General features: G+C 43.5%; 1 protein-coding gene across 1 annotated transcript in view; it reads right to left on the reverse strand.

The window, feature by feature from the left end:
• Positions 1 to 16,151, reverse strand: part of LOC122802816 (protein NPAT) — a gene marked incomplete in the record, with an annotated part of 1,438,521 nt that overhangs the window by 418,267 nt on the left and 1,004,103 nt on the right. Inside the window, 1 exon segment of the mRNA XM_044072621.1 lies at positions 10,456 to 10,562. Coding sequence (XP_043928556.1) covers positions 10,456 to 10,562 — 107 coding nt within the window.

Raw genomic sequence — 16,151 nt, forward strand, 5'->3', positions numbered from 1 at the left:
TAACAAGCCAAGCCTTCTTGCCCAGCATGGGAAGAAGTTGCTGTAGTGTCAACATTTTGAATTTCGGGACATCCAGGTAAGTATTTAGAGTAGATAGGTCCAGAATGGGTCTCCAGGCTTTGTCCTTTCTGGGGACCAAGAAGAGTCTTGAGTAAAATCCTTGTCCTTGTTCCTGTTGTGGCACTTTTTGAATAGCTCTCATGTCCATGAGAGCTGTAATTTGATTTTGTGCCTCTGCCCATTGATTTTGTGGAGGTCTGGTATTCCTTTTGGCTTTGGTAGTGTGTGAAATTGGAACCTCTAACCTTGAGACACAATATTCAGAAACCATTTGTCTTGGGTGATTATATGCCAATTTTGTGAAAAAAGTGCTAGTTTTCCCCCTAAGGGAGCGGCCAAAAGGTAAGTGCTTGGCATTTGAAGGGGGAAGCAATTGGGACTGTTTCCTATAAGGTTGTGACTTGTCTTCTCCTCCTTTTGGGGTTGAAGCACCCCACTATCGTGGTCTGTAAGAGCCTTGGGGGTGGAATCTGCCTCTTGGGCGTCTGAATCCGCCTCTTTGTGGCCTGTCTGACACTGGAAAGGACCAATTTTTAGAAGGCCAATTTCTGCTAAATCGAGGTGGCTGTACCTGTAAGAAATCCTTCACTGTTTGCATAGAGTTTGCCTTATCCTCCATTTTCTTTAATACCTCTTCTGCCTTAACACCAAACAGGATATCATGCTGTAAAGGAGCATCCAATAATTTTGCCTTAACATGATCAGGTAAACCTTGTTCTTTTAACCAAGCATGCCTTCGAATCACAGATCCTGTAACTGCGGCTCTACAAGAAGCCTCTAAAGAATCAAAACCACATTGCAGAGTATGTTTTCCCAATTGTTCAGCTGCATGCAATAAATCCTGCATTTCTTTATAATCAGGACCTCTGAGCTTGTAAGCATTTTCTGTTTTAACAGAGACATTAAATATTGTTGGTATTTAAGCATGTGTAACTGGCAATTTAAAGCCCTTACTGCTAAAGTTGCAGAAGTGTAAATTTTCTTTCCCCATCTGTCTAATGCTCTAGAATCCCGGTCAGAAGGAACTTAATTTTTAGCAGTGGAAGCCTAGTTTCTGGGTCAGCAGCAGGGTTTTTATAAAGAAATTTGTGAGAGTCAGGGACTCTGTAGTACCTATCAGGCTTGACTGGGGCTGGGGGTAGAGAATCAGGGGTTAAACTAGATTCGGAGAACACATCATCTATAATATCCAACACAGGCGGAATAGCAAGGGGCCTGTGTTGAAGCAATAAAAGAAAATCTCTGAACCTTTTCTTGGATTCTGAATAATCCTGGCTCTCCCAATGGAAATGCTCCCTCATGGCATGTAAAGTTTCCCCAAAAGAGTAATCCTCACGAGGAGAGGTTGAAGGGATTGATTCTTTAGCATCAGAGTCCTCATAAGGGGGTAAAGAGTATCCTGGTCTGAAGAGGAATCAGAAGAAATGGAAACCTGGCCAGAGGAAACAGTCTGTATCCTGCCTAGGCCTTTTATCAGGAGGGGGATGGGAACCCCTGATCAGAGTAATTAGGTCTTCGGCCATTTTGAGCATCTGTTTTTTAGGCATGGAGGCCTGTCCAGGTGAATGCTGTACTTGTTTCTTTATCTTTAATGGAGTTTTAGACTTAGTTGTTTTGATGGTAATCTGTGAAGGTCTGAAAACACCCTCAGAAGCCGATGCCTGCTCAAGTGGCTCCAGACTCATCGGAGGGGTTAATTTCCGTAGGCCCAATACCTTCAATTTCCAGAGGCCTAGTAATCTCCACGTGGGATTCGGAGGTGGCCTGTGGCTCTGAGGTAGCGGGTGTCAGGGGCTGCGAAAGTGTCTCACTGAGAACTGGCGAGCCAGCGACTGGCCTAGAAGAGGCTTCATCGTCAGTTTTGGACCTCGGATGCCTGTCCTTATCTTTGTCTTTGCGTTTTTTGTGTATTCCGGTTGTCGGTTGTTCCGACGGCATGGTGTAATTGAACCTTCGGCCAAAATAATGGCGAGCAAAATCAAACCGACGTTTAATAGTGCGCTTGTTAAATCTAGCACAAAACCGACAACTAGTGACGTTGTGGTCTGGGCCTAGGCATGGAATACAGTAAGAATGAAAATCCTTATGAGGTATTTGCTTCCCACAAGAAATACAATTATTAACTTTTACTGACAACGGTCTGAGGCAAGAAAAAGTTTCCCCAATGGGGTACTTAGCTTTATTGAAGACTTTGGTTCTGAAATTCGACTTCGAAAATCTCAGGAGTCGGCCAACCGGCACTTGCAAACTGCTTTTGCTTTGGGCACCACGCGGCAAGAAAGACTGAAGAAAATGGCGTCGGCTGCATCTTATATACCCCTGGCGCACTGACATCAGGGAAGAACCGACAGCAACCGACGCCGGACCAAGACTTTGGAACTCTGGCCGACTGCGAGACCGCCTGACGGCAGGATAACCCAAGTATAATGACTGCAGCAGTGAAACACTATGATCATCAACTGTTAACCAAAAGTAACACAAGGTGTGAAAATGTCTTTATAGTGAGCTGTTCAAAGTTGCAGTTTTGCACTCTATTTAAACTCCCCCTAAACAAAAGTTTCCTTTACATCTGGGCCCTGAGACACTAACTTTGCAGCAGAAAGACTGAAAGGACACTCCAGGACAGGAAAAGTACAGTTTTGTACCTACCATAAATGTAGATTTCCGATAGATATGCAACTGCAGTCATAACAAGTCTGGGTCCGACGTCGGCTGATGTCGCATTTCTCTCCGACGTCAGAGCGGCTGGAGTACATAAGCATCAGCCGACGCCATTTTCTTCAGTGTTTCTTGCCCCAGATGCCAGGTGCCCTCCAAGGAAGGCTGTAATCAAATTGGAAGACAAAAACAGGATTCCAGACAAATAAGTAAGCAATAAACAGATACACCATAACAGATATCCCCAGCTAAGAGAAACAGGGATAGGAGTGGACCCTAGGCATAGAGGGGTATAGAGGGAGGGAAAATCCGACTGCAGTTGCATATCTATCGGACATCTACATTTATGGTAGGTACAAAACTGTACTATGTCCTTCAAGAATGCAACTACAGTCATAACATATGGGTAGAATACCATATCTTAGCTGGGGGAGGAGGAATGCTCTAGGAAAAAGATGGTGTGGCAATCAAACCCTGCAGGCCTGCCGAAGCAAAGTCTGCTCTGGATCTGGAGTATAGAGGGAGATTGTAGTGTTTGGAGAATGTATGCACCGAGCTCCATGTAGCAGCTTCTAGAATGTACTTTGTAGGCACCCCTCTTAAAAATGCTGTAGAGGTGGCTGTAGCTCTGGTGGAATGTGGTCTGACATTGGCAGGAACAGTCTTCCCATGAAAGGAATAACAGAATCTGATGCAATGTCCAATCCATTTTGAAATAGTCTGTTTTGAAATCGCTTTTCCTTGGACTGCAGGGGCGTAAGCTACAAAAAGTTGTTCAGACTTCCTACTGGTCTTGGTTCTGTCCAGGTAGTATCGAAGTTGTCTGTGAATGTCCAAGGTATGTAACAGTCTTTCCCCTTTGTTCTCAGGATTGGGGAAGAAAGCAGGCAGATGAATAGCTTGATTTAAAGAAACCCTAGATACCACCTTTGGCATAAAGGTAGGGTTGGTCCTTAATGAGACCCTGTCTCTGTGAAAGATTATGAACGGTGGTATTGCCATTAGGGCCTGTAGTTCCGAAACCCTTCTTGCTGAGGTAATTGCCAACAGGAAAGCTGTCTTCCATGAGAGAAATTGTAAGTCGACTGAAGCTGCTGGCTCAAATGGAGGGAGAGTCAGTTTTTCTAGGACAAAGTTGAGGTCCCAGGCTGGCACTGGAGCCTTTCTTGGTGGCTTAATGTTCTTGATTCCCCTGAGGAATTGCCTTAGCAAAGGATGTGAAAAGACAGGTGGGTCAGTGTTATATCTAGCTGAAATAACTGAAGCATGTATCTTTATGGAAGAATATGAGAGTCCATTCTGTAGCATATCTGCCAAATATTCCAGGATGAGTGGGATGTTCAATAATGATGCATCATGTCCCTTGCTGGTATTCCAAATGCTGAATCTCTTCCATTTTGCTAAGTAAACCTTTCTGGTGGATGGTCTTTGAGCCTCTGTTAATATCCGCTGAACTTCCTTGGAGAGAGATAGATTGAGGTTATTCATGGGATCTCCCAGGCTGTTAGCTGCAGTGTCTGAAGGTTTGGATGCACTGTTTTGAAGTTGTGTTGAGTCAAAAGTAGGGGCCATTGAGGAAGGGCCCACTTCTTGGTGTGACATATGCTCCGTAGTAGTGGATACCAGTGTTGTCTTGGCCAGTCTGGAGCTATTAGGATCCCCTTGGGTCTCTGCTTTGATCTTTAGTAATACTGAGGTCATCAGTGGCAGAGGTGGGAATGCATAGATTTTTAGGAAGTTCCAGTTGAATGAGAGAGCATCTATTTTCCAAGCTTGTGGATGGTATGTCCTTGAGCAGAATTTTTGTAGATGATGGTTGAGGTGAGAGGCAAATAGGTCTACTTCTGGCCTGCCCCATGTCGAAGTGAGTTGTGTGAAGATCTTCGGATGTAACCTCCACTCGTGTGGATCTGTGAAATTCCTGCTTAGGCTGTCCGCCAGCACATTGTCTTTGCCTGGAACAAACTGGGATTGTAACTGTATGTTTAGGCTCAGTGATTTTCCCAAAGATTCATTGTCAGTCTGCAAAGGGGTTAAGAATGGGTGCCCCCTTGCTTGTTTATATACCACATCACAGTGGTGTTGTCTGTCCGTATCAGTAAATGGCCTTGCTGAAGTTGTTGTCGAAAGGCCTCGATGGCATGCATTACTGCCAGCATTTCCTTTTGGTTTATATGCAGATGTGTTTCCTTTGGAGACCATTGTCCTTGTATACATCTGCCTTCCATGTGCGCCCCCCATCCAAGGTCTGAGGCGTCTGTGGTCATGGTCTGTGTTATCTGTGGTTTTTTTGAATGACATACCTGTGTTTGCCTGGCTTACCGAGGCCCACCATAGGAATTCCTTTTGTAGGCATGGAATGAGCGGTATGGTTGTCTCTAAGTTGCTGCTGTGCTGAGATCATAGGCTTTTTAGGTACCATTGAAGCTTTCTCATGTGTAGTCTTGCTAATGGAACCAGGAGAATGCAGGATGCCATGTAACCCAGGGCCTGTAGGAATCTCCTTGCAGTCATCTGGGTGAGTTTTGCCAAACCTCTGAAATAATGAGTTAACTTCTCTTGCTTGTCTTCTGTCAGGTAAGCCATTTGAGAGGCTGTGTCTAGTTTGGCTCCTAAGAAGGTTATTTGCTGGGATGGTTGAAGTCTTGACTTTTGGAAGTTGACTGTGTATCCCAGAGCCTGAAGTAATCGTATGACATAGTTCAAGTTTTTTGTCAACATCAATTTGTCGTCCGCTTGTATGAGGCAGTCGTCCAGGTACGGGTAAGTTTGGATCCCCTGGAGCCTGCAATGAGCAATTACTGAAGCCAGGCATTTTGTGAATACTCTGGGCGCAGTAGATAAGCCAAATGGCAATGCTGAGAATTGATAATGCCCTGGCCCTGCAAGAAATCTGAGGTATCTTCTGCAACTGTGTCTGATAGGGACATGCAGGTATGCCTCCTTGAGGTCCAGAGTAATCAGCCAAGACCCCTTGCCCAGCATGGGAAGGAGTTGCTGTAGAGTCAGCATTTTGAACTTTGGTACTATGAGAAAGGTGTTTAATGCGGACAAATCCAGTATTGGTCTTCATTGAGTTTCTTTTCTTGGAACAAGGAACAGTCTTGAGTAAAACCCCTGGCCTTGTTCTTGTTGTGGAACTCTTTCTATTGCTTTTATCCGAGCCAGCAGAGAAATTTGCTTGATAGCCTCTGCCCTCTGGTTTTGTGGTAGGTTTGGCATGCCTTGTTTTCTTGGTAAGGTATGAAAATGGAACCTGTAACCTTGGTCTATAATGTCCAAAATCCATTTGTCCTTTGTCAATCTGTGCCAATTGTCTGAAAACAGAGATAATTTTCCGCCCAAAGGAGCTTCTATTTGTTCCTTGGTAGGCGGAAGTAGAGGAAAGTCATTGAGATTGTGGCTGTGGGGCAGGAAACCCTGTGTCACTTCTTTGGTTTGCTGGCTGCCATTGTCGCCCCCTGTAAGGACCTCTGTATTGTCCTCTTCCTCGGCCACATCTGTTTTTACCCCTTTGAAATTTTTCAGGATTAGGAAAGGACCAGTTTTTTGAAGGCCAATTCCTACTGAATCTGGGGGGCTGAACCTGGAGGAAATCTTTAACCGTCTGAACTGATTTTGCTTTTTCCTCGATGGACTTTAACACATCTTTAGCATTAGCACCAAAAAGCTTGTTCTTTTCCAAGGGTGCATCCAGAAGTTTTACCTTAACATGATCTGGTAGAGGTTGTTCTTTTAACCATGCATGTCTACGAATGACTGCCCCTGTCATAGCTGCCCTACATGAAGCTTCCAGTGCATCATATCTACACTGCAGGAAGTGATTGCTGACTTGCTGAGAGTTATGTACAGCTTCCTGCAAAGACTTGCTGTCTAAAGGATCAGGAGAGGCCAATGTTTTCTGTAAATCTTCTAACAGGAAATCCTGATATTGTAACATATGAAAAAGGCAATTCAAAGCTCTCATAGATAAAGTAGTGGAGGTGTAGACCTTTTCCCCCATCTCTCTAATGACCTAGCTTCCCTGTTGGAAGGCAAGGGATTTTTAGAGGTGGAAGCTGAAACACCTTTAGGTCCCTGAGAAATAGTTTCCAAATCAACAGTATGGGCCCTGAATAAATGGGAATGTGTTTCTGGGACCCTGTAATACCTGTCTGGCTTGGCTGGAGCAGGAGGAAGAGAATCAGGGGTAACACTGGAGTCAGAATATAAATCATCCAAGACATCAAGCACAGGAGGGATAGCTAAGGGCCTGTACTGGGGCTTTTTAAGGAAGGTTCGAAGGCGCTTTCTGGAATCAGAATATTCCTGGCCTTGCCACTTGAAATGTTCCCTCATGGTATGCAGAACTTCCCCAAAAGAAATATCCTCAGGAGGAGAGGCCGAGGGGATGGAATCCTCTGCATCCGAGTCCTCATAGGTCTGGAAGAGCTCTTCCTGGCCATCGGAGTGGACAGAGTCCTCAGAATCTTCATCTGAAGGGATAGGGTCAGAGGGTTCAACCCGTGGCCTCTTATCAGAAGGAGGCTGGGATCCTCTCTCAGGATGGGCCTGTGAACCTCTAATCATAGAAATTAAGTCTGCGGCCATAGTCATGATTTGTAAGGTGCTTGGTCTTGCTGGCTGCCTTAGCCCGAGTGTAGGCCTTAATAGACATGGCCATAGGAGGCCTGGCAACTCCAAGTGCAGGAGTGACCTTATCTACAGCAATGGTCTCGGGCATTTCCTCGGTTTCAGTATCCGGAGGAAAATCTATAACTGGCGTCGGAGTGGTATCCGGTATCGGAGTCGTCGGTAATGCGGTGTCTTCGGTTCGGAGCGGTGGAATAACCGTCTCAGGAGGAACCGGAGCACTTGTGGTAGGTTTTGGCGTGGAGTCAGTGGTAGACGCGGGCCGAGGATGTCGGTCCCGGTCTTTTCGTTTCTTGGGAGTTTGCGATGTCGGAAGTTCCGACGGCATTCTATAAGCAAATTCTTCGCCGAAAAAATCTTCAGCGAACTCCGCCCGGCGCCTAAGAGTGCGCTTATTGAAGCGAGCACAGGCGACACAGGCCGAGACGTCGTGGTCTGGGCCAAGGCAAGGAAGACAGTAAGAGTGGAAATCCTTATGAGGTATTTGTTTACCACAAGAAAGACAATTGTTAACTTTTTCAGTAATTTCTGACATCGGCTGAGGCAAGAAAAGGTCCCCAACGGGGTACTTAGCTTTTTTGATGACTTCGGAATCGAAGAATACAGGAGCTGACCGACCGGCAATTGCGAACTGCTTCTGCTTCGGGCACCGCGCGGCAAGAAAGACTGAAGAAAATGGCGTCAGCTGATGCTTATGTACTCCAGCCGCTCTGACGTCGGAGAGAAATGCGACATTAGCCGACGTCAGACCCAGACTTTGGAATCCGGCCGACCGAGGGCTGCCTGAGGCAGGACAACCCATATGTTATGACTGCAGTTGCATTCTTGAAGGACATCTGCTAACATGAACAGTTCTCATGGCTGGGCCAAGAAACAGAATCCCTAAGCTCTCAGTAGGTTTAATCTATGCTCGAATGATTCGAAGGACACATCTTCAAAATCAGGTTGGTCACCACCAGCTCACAGCTAATTATCCAAAGAGTGACACAAGAACCTTAGGATACCACCAAACCAGGAGTTAAGGGTATGCCTTCCCATGATCCAAGCTCTTTCACACAGACAGAGAATGTGTAAGGTTTAAGCTCTCACCATTCAAAGGCAAGTTCAAGTGGCATTAACTTTAACACCAGATTTTCCACAAGGTGGTGTAGGTCAGTCAGGACATGGCTTCAGATTGCTTGTCCTAACTATAATGCTCTTTACTCATGGCTGGACCTGTGATGTGCAATTTTTGAATGTAAGCAGTTAAGTGGTTAATAAATACTATTTGCTGTCAATCTAGATGTTTTCAAATTGCTCTTGTATGTTGTGGCAGACGCACATACTTTTACTGTTGCTTTTAGTGCTCTGGGGGCAATTAGGAATTTCACCAGAACTCCTTAATGGTCTTCTGGATTGCATGTCTAGTAGCTACCCATGAACCTACTGATTAGTGTGTGTGTGTGTGTGTGTGTGTGTGTGGGGGGGGGGGTGACGACGACGACTGAGCTCTGTTGCACTGCTGCAGGCAAGTTTGTCTGTTTACTGCAAGGGCCACTACACCCAAACATTGACAGCTCAAGACAAATGAAAAAAATAGCTGATGACAAGGAACTTCAAAGGTGCATCCAATGAATATTTAGGATGGTGAAGAGAACAATCAATATCTTCAGCAAATACTCCAGACTTAACTATAAGAGATTATGTAAACATTCACAGATGGTAAAGCACTGATGGAAGTGAAGGAGAATGTACAGCCTTGTACCAATTATTCAGCTTGGAAAAATTGCATTCTGAAAAGCAAGTAAATGTATCTACATGGTCAGGACGGTCACATAATTAATAAACAACACAGGAATGCCACACTGTTAAACAAATGTGAACCTTTTCTTGTTCTTTGGCTTTCCGTGGTCAATCAAGCCATTCAGTCCCAATCACCACGGTGACAGTCTAGTGGGAGGTGTCATCACTCAGACAGCAGTCACAGGTAGTTTGAGATTTTTAACCCTAGTCCCCGTGTACCCAACAAAGTGTCGGAGACAGTGTGTATTATGGACCAGCCACAAAGGTTTTCCTCTCACTTCCACAAGGGGTATTCTCTCCAAGCAGCCCTGTCTCCCCCTGAAGTACAAATGGTGGCTTGCCCCAGTCCCCACTAGGGGAAATCGCACCATTCAGTATGCGCCAGAGAGCATGAAAAGAGGCAAGTGGCCCACAGCCCTTCAATATTCTCCCTCCCTATTTGTCTCCTACAGTACTAGGGATACTAGTCTAACCCCAATCACCTGGGTTGCAGTCAGGGCTGTATCCATCTGTTCCATGGAGGCATACTAGAAATGTAAAATTTGCAGTGACAATATATTTTCAGCAGTTCACATGAGAGCTGGCCAAGAGATCTGGATAGTCCAAGTATCACTAGCAGCTGATCTTCCCTTAGCAAGACAAATTCCAAGGCTATGGAATTAAGGACTCTATAGAGTGAATTCTGAACAGAGAAATTCTACAGAACACTCTGGATGTCTTTACTATGACTGTCTTCAAAGCATGATGTGACAATCAGCTCAAGTTGTACACTGAATTTCAACGCTCAGTGTACAGTCTTCAATTTGTGGTGAGCTTTGTGAAATGTAGTACGGCCAAGCCTGCCACCACTGTGGTAAACATTCACCATTAAGTATTCTTACCTTTCCAAGCCACATGAGATGATCTAGAAGACAGCTGGGCTTACTCTACTGACACACTGAGAAAAAGATTGCTCATTTTGGTCCACACACCTACCCAACAGATGCAGAGGATATGTTATCAACGATGGACACAATTTCTGATGCTAATCACGAACTCGTCTTGTTGATCAAGTGGTAAACAGGCATAGCCACAAGAAAAGTAAATCCACAAAATTTGAAATCAATTTATCAAGAAAAAAGCAAAGTATTTTAAAAACAAGCACTAAAGTGGACATGTAGTACTTTTAAAAAAGAAGCTACAGGCTGTGATACAAAATATGCAGCCAAGAAGAGGAATTATGCATGAAATCCATGCATAGTACCTGAAAACAAACTACCCAAATGTTATTGTGAATATAAACAGAATGGCTTTAAAATCTAAAATTCATATATTTTTTTTTACCTGAGGTAATGAAATGCGTGTATTCTGGCCCATTAATGAAAAAGGAATCATCCCCACCATTCCTTGAAGAACTGGCTGCACTGGAGAGGATAGTATAAATGTGGAACCTAGGATAAAAAACTGGTTAGTACTGAGAAACAATGCCAAATTACAACAAAGACATGCACTGACTGACTGCGTTAGCTCCATTAGGCATACCTACCTTTCAAGGGGCCCAAATTGATATTCACACTGAACAGGGGAAATCTGACAAAGACACCAAGGAAAAACCCAACTCTTTTTTGACAAATGCCATAGAATCTTTTATAACTCCCATTACCTATCATAAACTCGAGCCAATAGGGCCTCAGTTTAAAATCTCATCTGAAGGATGGCACCTCAAGAATGCAGTACTTTTCTTGTGCTGCAATATAGTGAGAGTAGTATCTTTATAGAACCGGCAGCTTTCTGATCAACCATCTCCTCGCACTACATGGGTACAGTTTATATACTGCTGTTCCCAAACATTTACTACTGTACAAATATGCACAAGTACATGCAGCTTTTCATTTGGACTTTGCTATAATTTGAGAGGGGTCTCTTTAGCTTGCTTCATGTATCAAATTATAGTTCTCTCCAGTAACATCATGAAGTCCCAAACACAATACCTCAAAGAGAAACAGAGCAGCAGAAAAACACAAATATTTAAAGAACAGTATTTCAATATTTTGAACACAATCCTTTAGACAAGTATGTATCTTCATGACATAACATGTAAACTAAAGTTCATTTGAACCCGACTACCATTTATTTGGTAAAGTTGCAGAAGAGGTACAAAATGTACCTTTAACACACTTCACATCCACAACTACTACTTCTTCATCCACAACTACCACTAATCAATTACTGTACTGGGTACAAATGTCAGAAAAGATCATAAACATAAGCAGCAGTAAGGCTTATGCTTTTCTAAAACCTCAACAAATATGTTCAACTATAGAATATTCTCTTGGACACATACACTTAAACAGGGAATCAACACTTGCTGGTATGGATTCATACAAGTGTGGGCATACTACAGTTTAATGGTTTAGTAATATGGCTTGGAATAAACTAAAGTTGCACACTCACCATATTGCTAAATCAAGAAAAAATAATTTTCAAACTTTACATTACTAAGGCCAGGTTGCTACATATCATCGTCTTAACCATAATGCACTGTGGAGTTCTTCCTCCCCAGACTGGAGGTTAGATATATTAAGGTAAACAATATAATATGACACACACAACAGCGACACTTCCAAAGATGGAACTACTCTTCCAGAGCTAGTGTTATGGCAAGTACATAAATTCTACATCCATATTGAGAGAAATATATATATATATATATATATATATATATATATATATATATATATATATATTGAGAGACATATATTTATTTTTATTTTTATATTTTTACTTTTGTTATATATTTAAGGATAAGCAGGTCTTAGCTATTATATGTAAGATATGAACTGTTTGAAACGCTATTTTGTTAAATAAGCACTAACACTTTAAGCTTCTTAAATGCAGGATATTCAAAGATCATTGTATCCTAAAATTGGTTTATTGTTTTATTGTTTCAATTAAAACAATAGGCTTTGCTATATAAAGTCTTAGCAAATTCATATTGTTAGATCTGAAGAAGCGTGCAGGTGGCATGTGAAAGCGCTCATCTTCTGTTGCTGTTTCGAATAAAATATTGGATGTTTTTAACAAGGATTCCTGTTCATTCATGGTGACTTCAACAGTTTGTTTTGCTCCAGTTACTTCTCTTTTTTGACTGTTGGTTCTTCAGGAGGTTCGTGATATTATTTGCTCACATTAAATTCTACATCCGGTAAGAGTAGACCTCTCTTCAAAAATAGAGGACAGAGTCCTAAGATCTTCTTATTCAATAGTTGTCCATAAGAACACCCCTTGAGAACAGCAGCCCCAGAACAACACCTGGATCTGGACACCATATCGAGCTTGTAATGCTTTGCAAAAAAAATAGGATAAAACCGTGCAGTTGCCACACACATGCCATCCTGAGCTGTATTTTTGAAACCGGCTACCGAAATATTTAAAGCACTAGCAGAGGGAGTCTTATGAACTTGTAGAAAGGACTTGTTATATTTAAGGCAGCAACATTTAATCCTTTCAGAAGGTTATCTGTCAAGGTTAAATAACACTTTTATGGGTGTTTTTTTTTTTTTTTTTAAGAAAGAAGAAAAGTTATCTGACTTTGCATACAGGCATGGGTTAGGCCACATAATTCTTCACATGATGGTGCACATCCAAGCAATATAACACGTACTCTCCAGCATTTTTTTAAGTAAGACAGAAAAAAAGAAGAGCAACTGACAGCATTAGTTAAAAATACAGTCAGTTGCAACATTAAACATAAAAGAGGGGTTAGTGTTAAGAGGTAGTCTCTCTTTATGAAACACCAAATAAGGGAACCCTACAGGCAGAGATTACAGTTCTGAAATCCTACTGGCTGATGTACTGCCTAACAAGAAAGCACAGTTTTGTACCTACCATAAATGTAGATGTCGGATAGGTATGCATCTGCAGTCCTTGCATATGGGTTGTCCTGCCTCAGGCAGTCCCTCGGTCGGCCGGATTCCAAAGTCTGGGTCCGGCGTCGGCTGATGTCGCCTCCATCCCGATGTCAGAGCGCCTGGGATATAAAAGCGTCAGCCGACGCCATCTTCCTCAGTTTTTCTTGCCCCAGATGCCAGTTGCCCTCTAAGTAAGGCTAAATTTGGAGAAATGAAAAATTCCAAACATGCACAGTAATAAAAAACAAATACACCATAAAAGATAACCCCAGCTAGGTAAAGAGAGGGATAGGTATCCAAAATATACCACAGAGGGGTAGGAGGGAGGGAAATCCTGACTGCAGATGCATACCTATCGGACATCTACATTTATGGTAGGTACAAAACTGTACTATGTCCTTTAAGGATGCATCTGCAGTCCTTACATATGGGTAGAATACCATAGCCAAGCTGGGGGAGGTAGGACCTAAGAAAAGGATGGTGTAGCTAACATGCCCTGCAGGACTGCAGTAGCAAAGCCTGCTCTGGATCTGGAATATAAGGGCAAATTGTAATGCTTGGAAAATGTATGCACGGAGCTCCATGTAGCAGCTTCTAAAATGTCCTTTGTAGCCACCCCTCTTAAGAAGGCTGTGGAGGTGGCTGTTGCTCTGGTGGAATGAGGCCTAATGTTAGCTGGCACAGCTTTTCCATGAAAGGAGTAACAGAACCGAATGCAATTTCCTATCCATTTAGAAATTGTCCGTTTGGAAATTGCTTTTCCTTGTACACCAGCAGCATATGCTACAAAAAGTTGGTCAGTTTTTCTATAATTCTTAGTTCTGTCCAAGTAATATTGCAACTGTCTGTGGATGTCCAAAGTATGCAGAAGTTTTTCTCCTTTATTTTGTGGATTTGGAAAGAAGGTAGGCAGGTGAATAGCTTGGTTCAGTGAAACCCTGGATACCACCTTCGGCATGAATGAAGGATTGATTCTCAAAGAGTCTCTGTCCTGAAGAAAAATGAGAAATGGCTGAACTGCCATGAGGGCCTGTAACTCAGATACTCTTCTCGCTGAGGTTATGGCCAGGAGGAAGGCAGTCTTCCAAGACAGAAATTGTAGTTCTGAAGATGCTGCTGGTTCAAAGGGAGGAAGAGTTAATTTTTCCAACATGAAGTTAAGGTCCCATGTAGGCACTGGTGGTTTTCTTGGAGGGTTGATGTTTTTTATCCCTCTTAGAAACTGTCTTAGCAGAGGATGAGAGAATACAGGTGGGTCAGTGTTGCATTCTGCTGAAATTGCTGAAGCATGGATCTTTATGGAGGAATAAGAAAGGCCATTATGGAGCATTTCAGCCAAGTATTCTAGAATATGTGGAATGCTCATGATTGTCGGATCTTGACCCTTTGCGGTGTTCCAGGTACGAAATCTTTTCCATTTTGCCGAATATGCTTTTCTTGTGGAAGGCCGCCGGGCTTCCATGATGATATCCTGTACCCTCTTGGACAGTTTATCCTGGCGAGGAGTCAAGGTATTCTCCAGGCTGTCACCTGCAAGGTCTTTAGACTGGAGTGCAGAGTCTTGTAATTGTGCTGTGTCAGAAGAAGTGGCCATTGTGGTAGAGGCCAAGGCTTTGTGCGTGACATGCTCCTTAACAGTGGGTACCAGTGTTGTCTTGGCCAGTCCGGGGCTATCAGGATTACTTTTGGTTGCTCTATCCTGATCTTCAGTAAGACCTTGGTCATTAATGGAAGAGGTGGGAATGCATATACTGTTAGAGTATTCCAGTTGAATGAGAGGGCGTCCACTTTCCATGCTTGAGGATGGTATGTCCTTGTGCAGAATTTCCTCAGTTGATGGTTGTGGTGGGAGGCAAAAAGATCTATGTCCGGCGTTCCCCATGCATGTGTTATCTGGAGAAATATATCCGGGTGCAACATCCATTTGTGTGGATCCATGATGTTTCTGCTCAGGCGGTCCGCCAGAACATTGTCTTTTCCTGGTACGAACTGGGATTGTATTTCTATCTTGAGTTTCAGGGAAAGATCCCACAGATTCATCGCCAGCCTGCAAAGAGGGTATGAATGGGTACCCCCTTGCTTGTTTATGTACCACATAACTGTGGTATTGTCTGTCCTTATTAACAGGTGACCTTGGTGCAGGAAGAGCTTGAAGGCCTCGATGGAATGTATCACTGCCAGCATTTCCTTTTGGTTGATGTGCAGATGCAATTCCTTTTGTGTCCATTGCCCTTGAATGCATCTGCCTTCATTGTGAGCTCCCCATCCATGGTCTGAGGCATCCGTTGTAATGGTTTGGCTGATATGTGGCTTGCTGAAAGGCAGGCCCATGTTTGACTGGCTTGTTTTTGCCCACCACAGGAATTCCTTTTGAAGGCAAGGAATGAGGGGGATCAAAGCTTCTAGACTGTGACTGTGCTGAGACCATAGACTCCTTAGGTACCATTGTAGCTTCCTCATATGCAGCCTTGCTTGTGGAATCAGAAGAATGCAAGATGCCATGAATCCCAGGGCCTGCAGGATCTTCCTTGCAGTTAGCTGGGTTTGTGTTGTCATATTTCTGAAATAATCCGGTAGTTCTGCTTGTTTTTCTTCTGTGAGAAAGGCCATCTGGGTGTTTGTATCCAGTTTTGAACCCAGGAAAATTATTCGATGGGATGGAACAAGTCTTGATTTCTGGATGTTGACTGTGTATCCCAAGGCCTGTAGTAGTCGGATGACAATAGTTTAAGTGTTCTACCAGTGTTTGCTGGCTGTCCGCTTGTATGAGGCAGTCGTCCAGGTATGGGTAAATTTGAATCCCCTGAAGTCTGCAATGAGCAACTACTGATGCCAGGCATTTCGTGAATACTCTGGGCGCAGTAGATAAGCCAAATGGCAATGCTGAGAATTGATAATGCTCTGAACCTGCAAGAAATCTGAGGTGTCTTCTGCAACTTTGTCTGATAGGGACATGCAGGTATGCCTCCTTGAGGTCTAGTGTTACCAGCCAGGACCCCTTGCCCAGCATGGGAAGGAGTTGCTGTAAGGTCAGCATCTTGAATTTTGGCATGATGAGGTAAGTATTCAGTGTGGACAAGTCCAGTATTGGTCTCCATTGCTTTTCTTTTCTTGGAACAAGGAATAGTC

Source organism: Protopterus annectens, chromosome 5.part0 (assembly GCF_019279795.1).
Source record: "Protopterus annectens isolate FY-2018-M chromosome 5.part0, PAN1.0, whole genome shotgun sequence".
NCBI classification, from domain to species: domain Eukaryota; kingdom Metazoa; phylum Chordata; order Ceratodontiformes; family Protopteridae; genus Protopterus; species Protopterus annectens.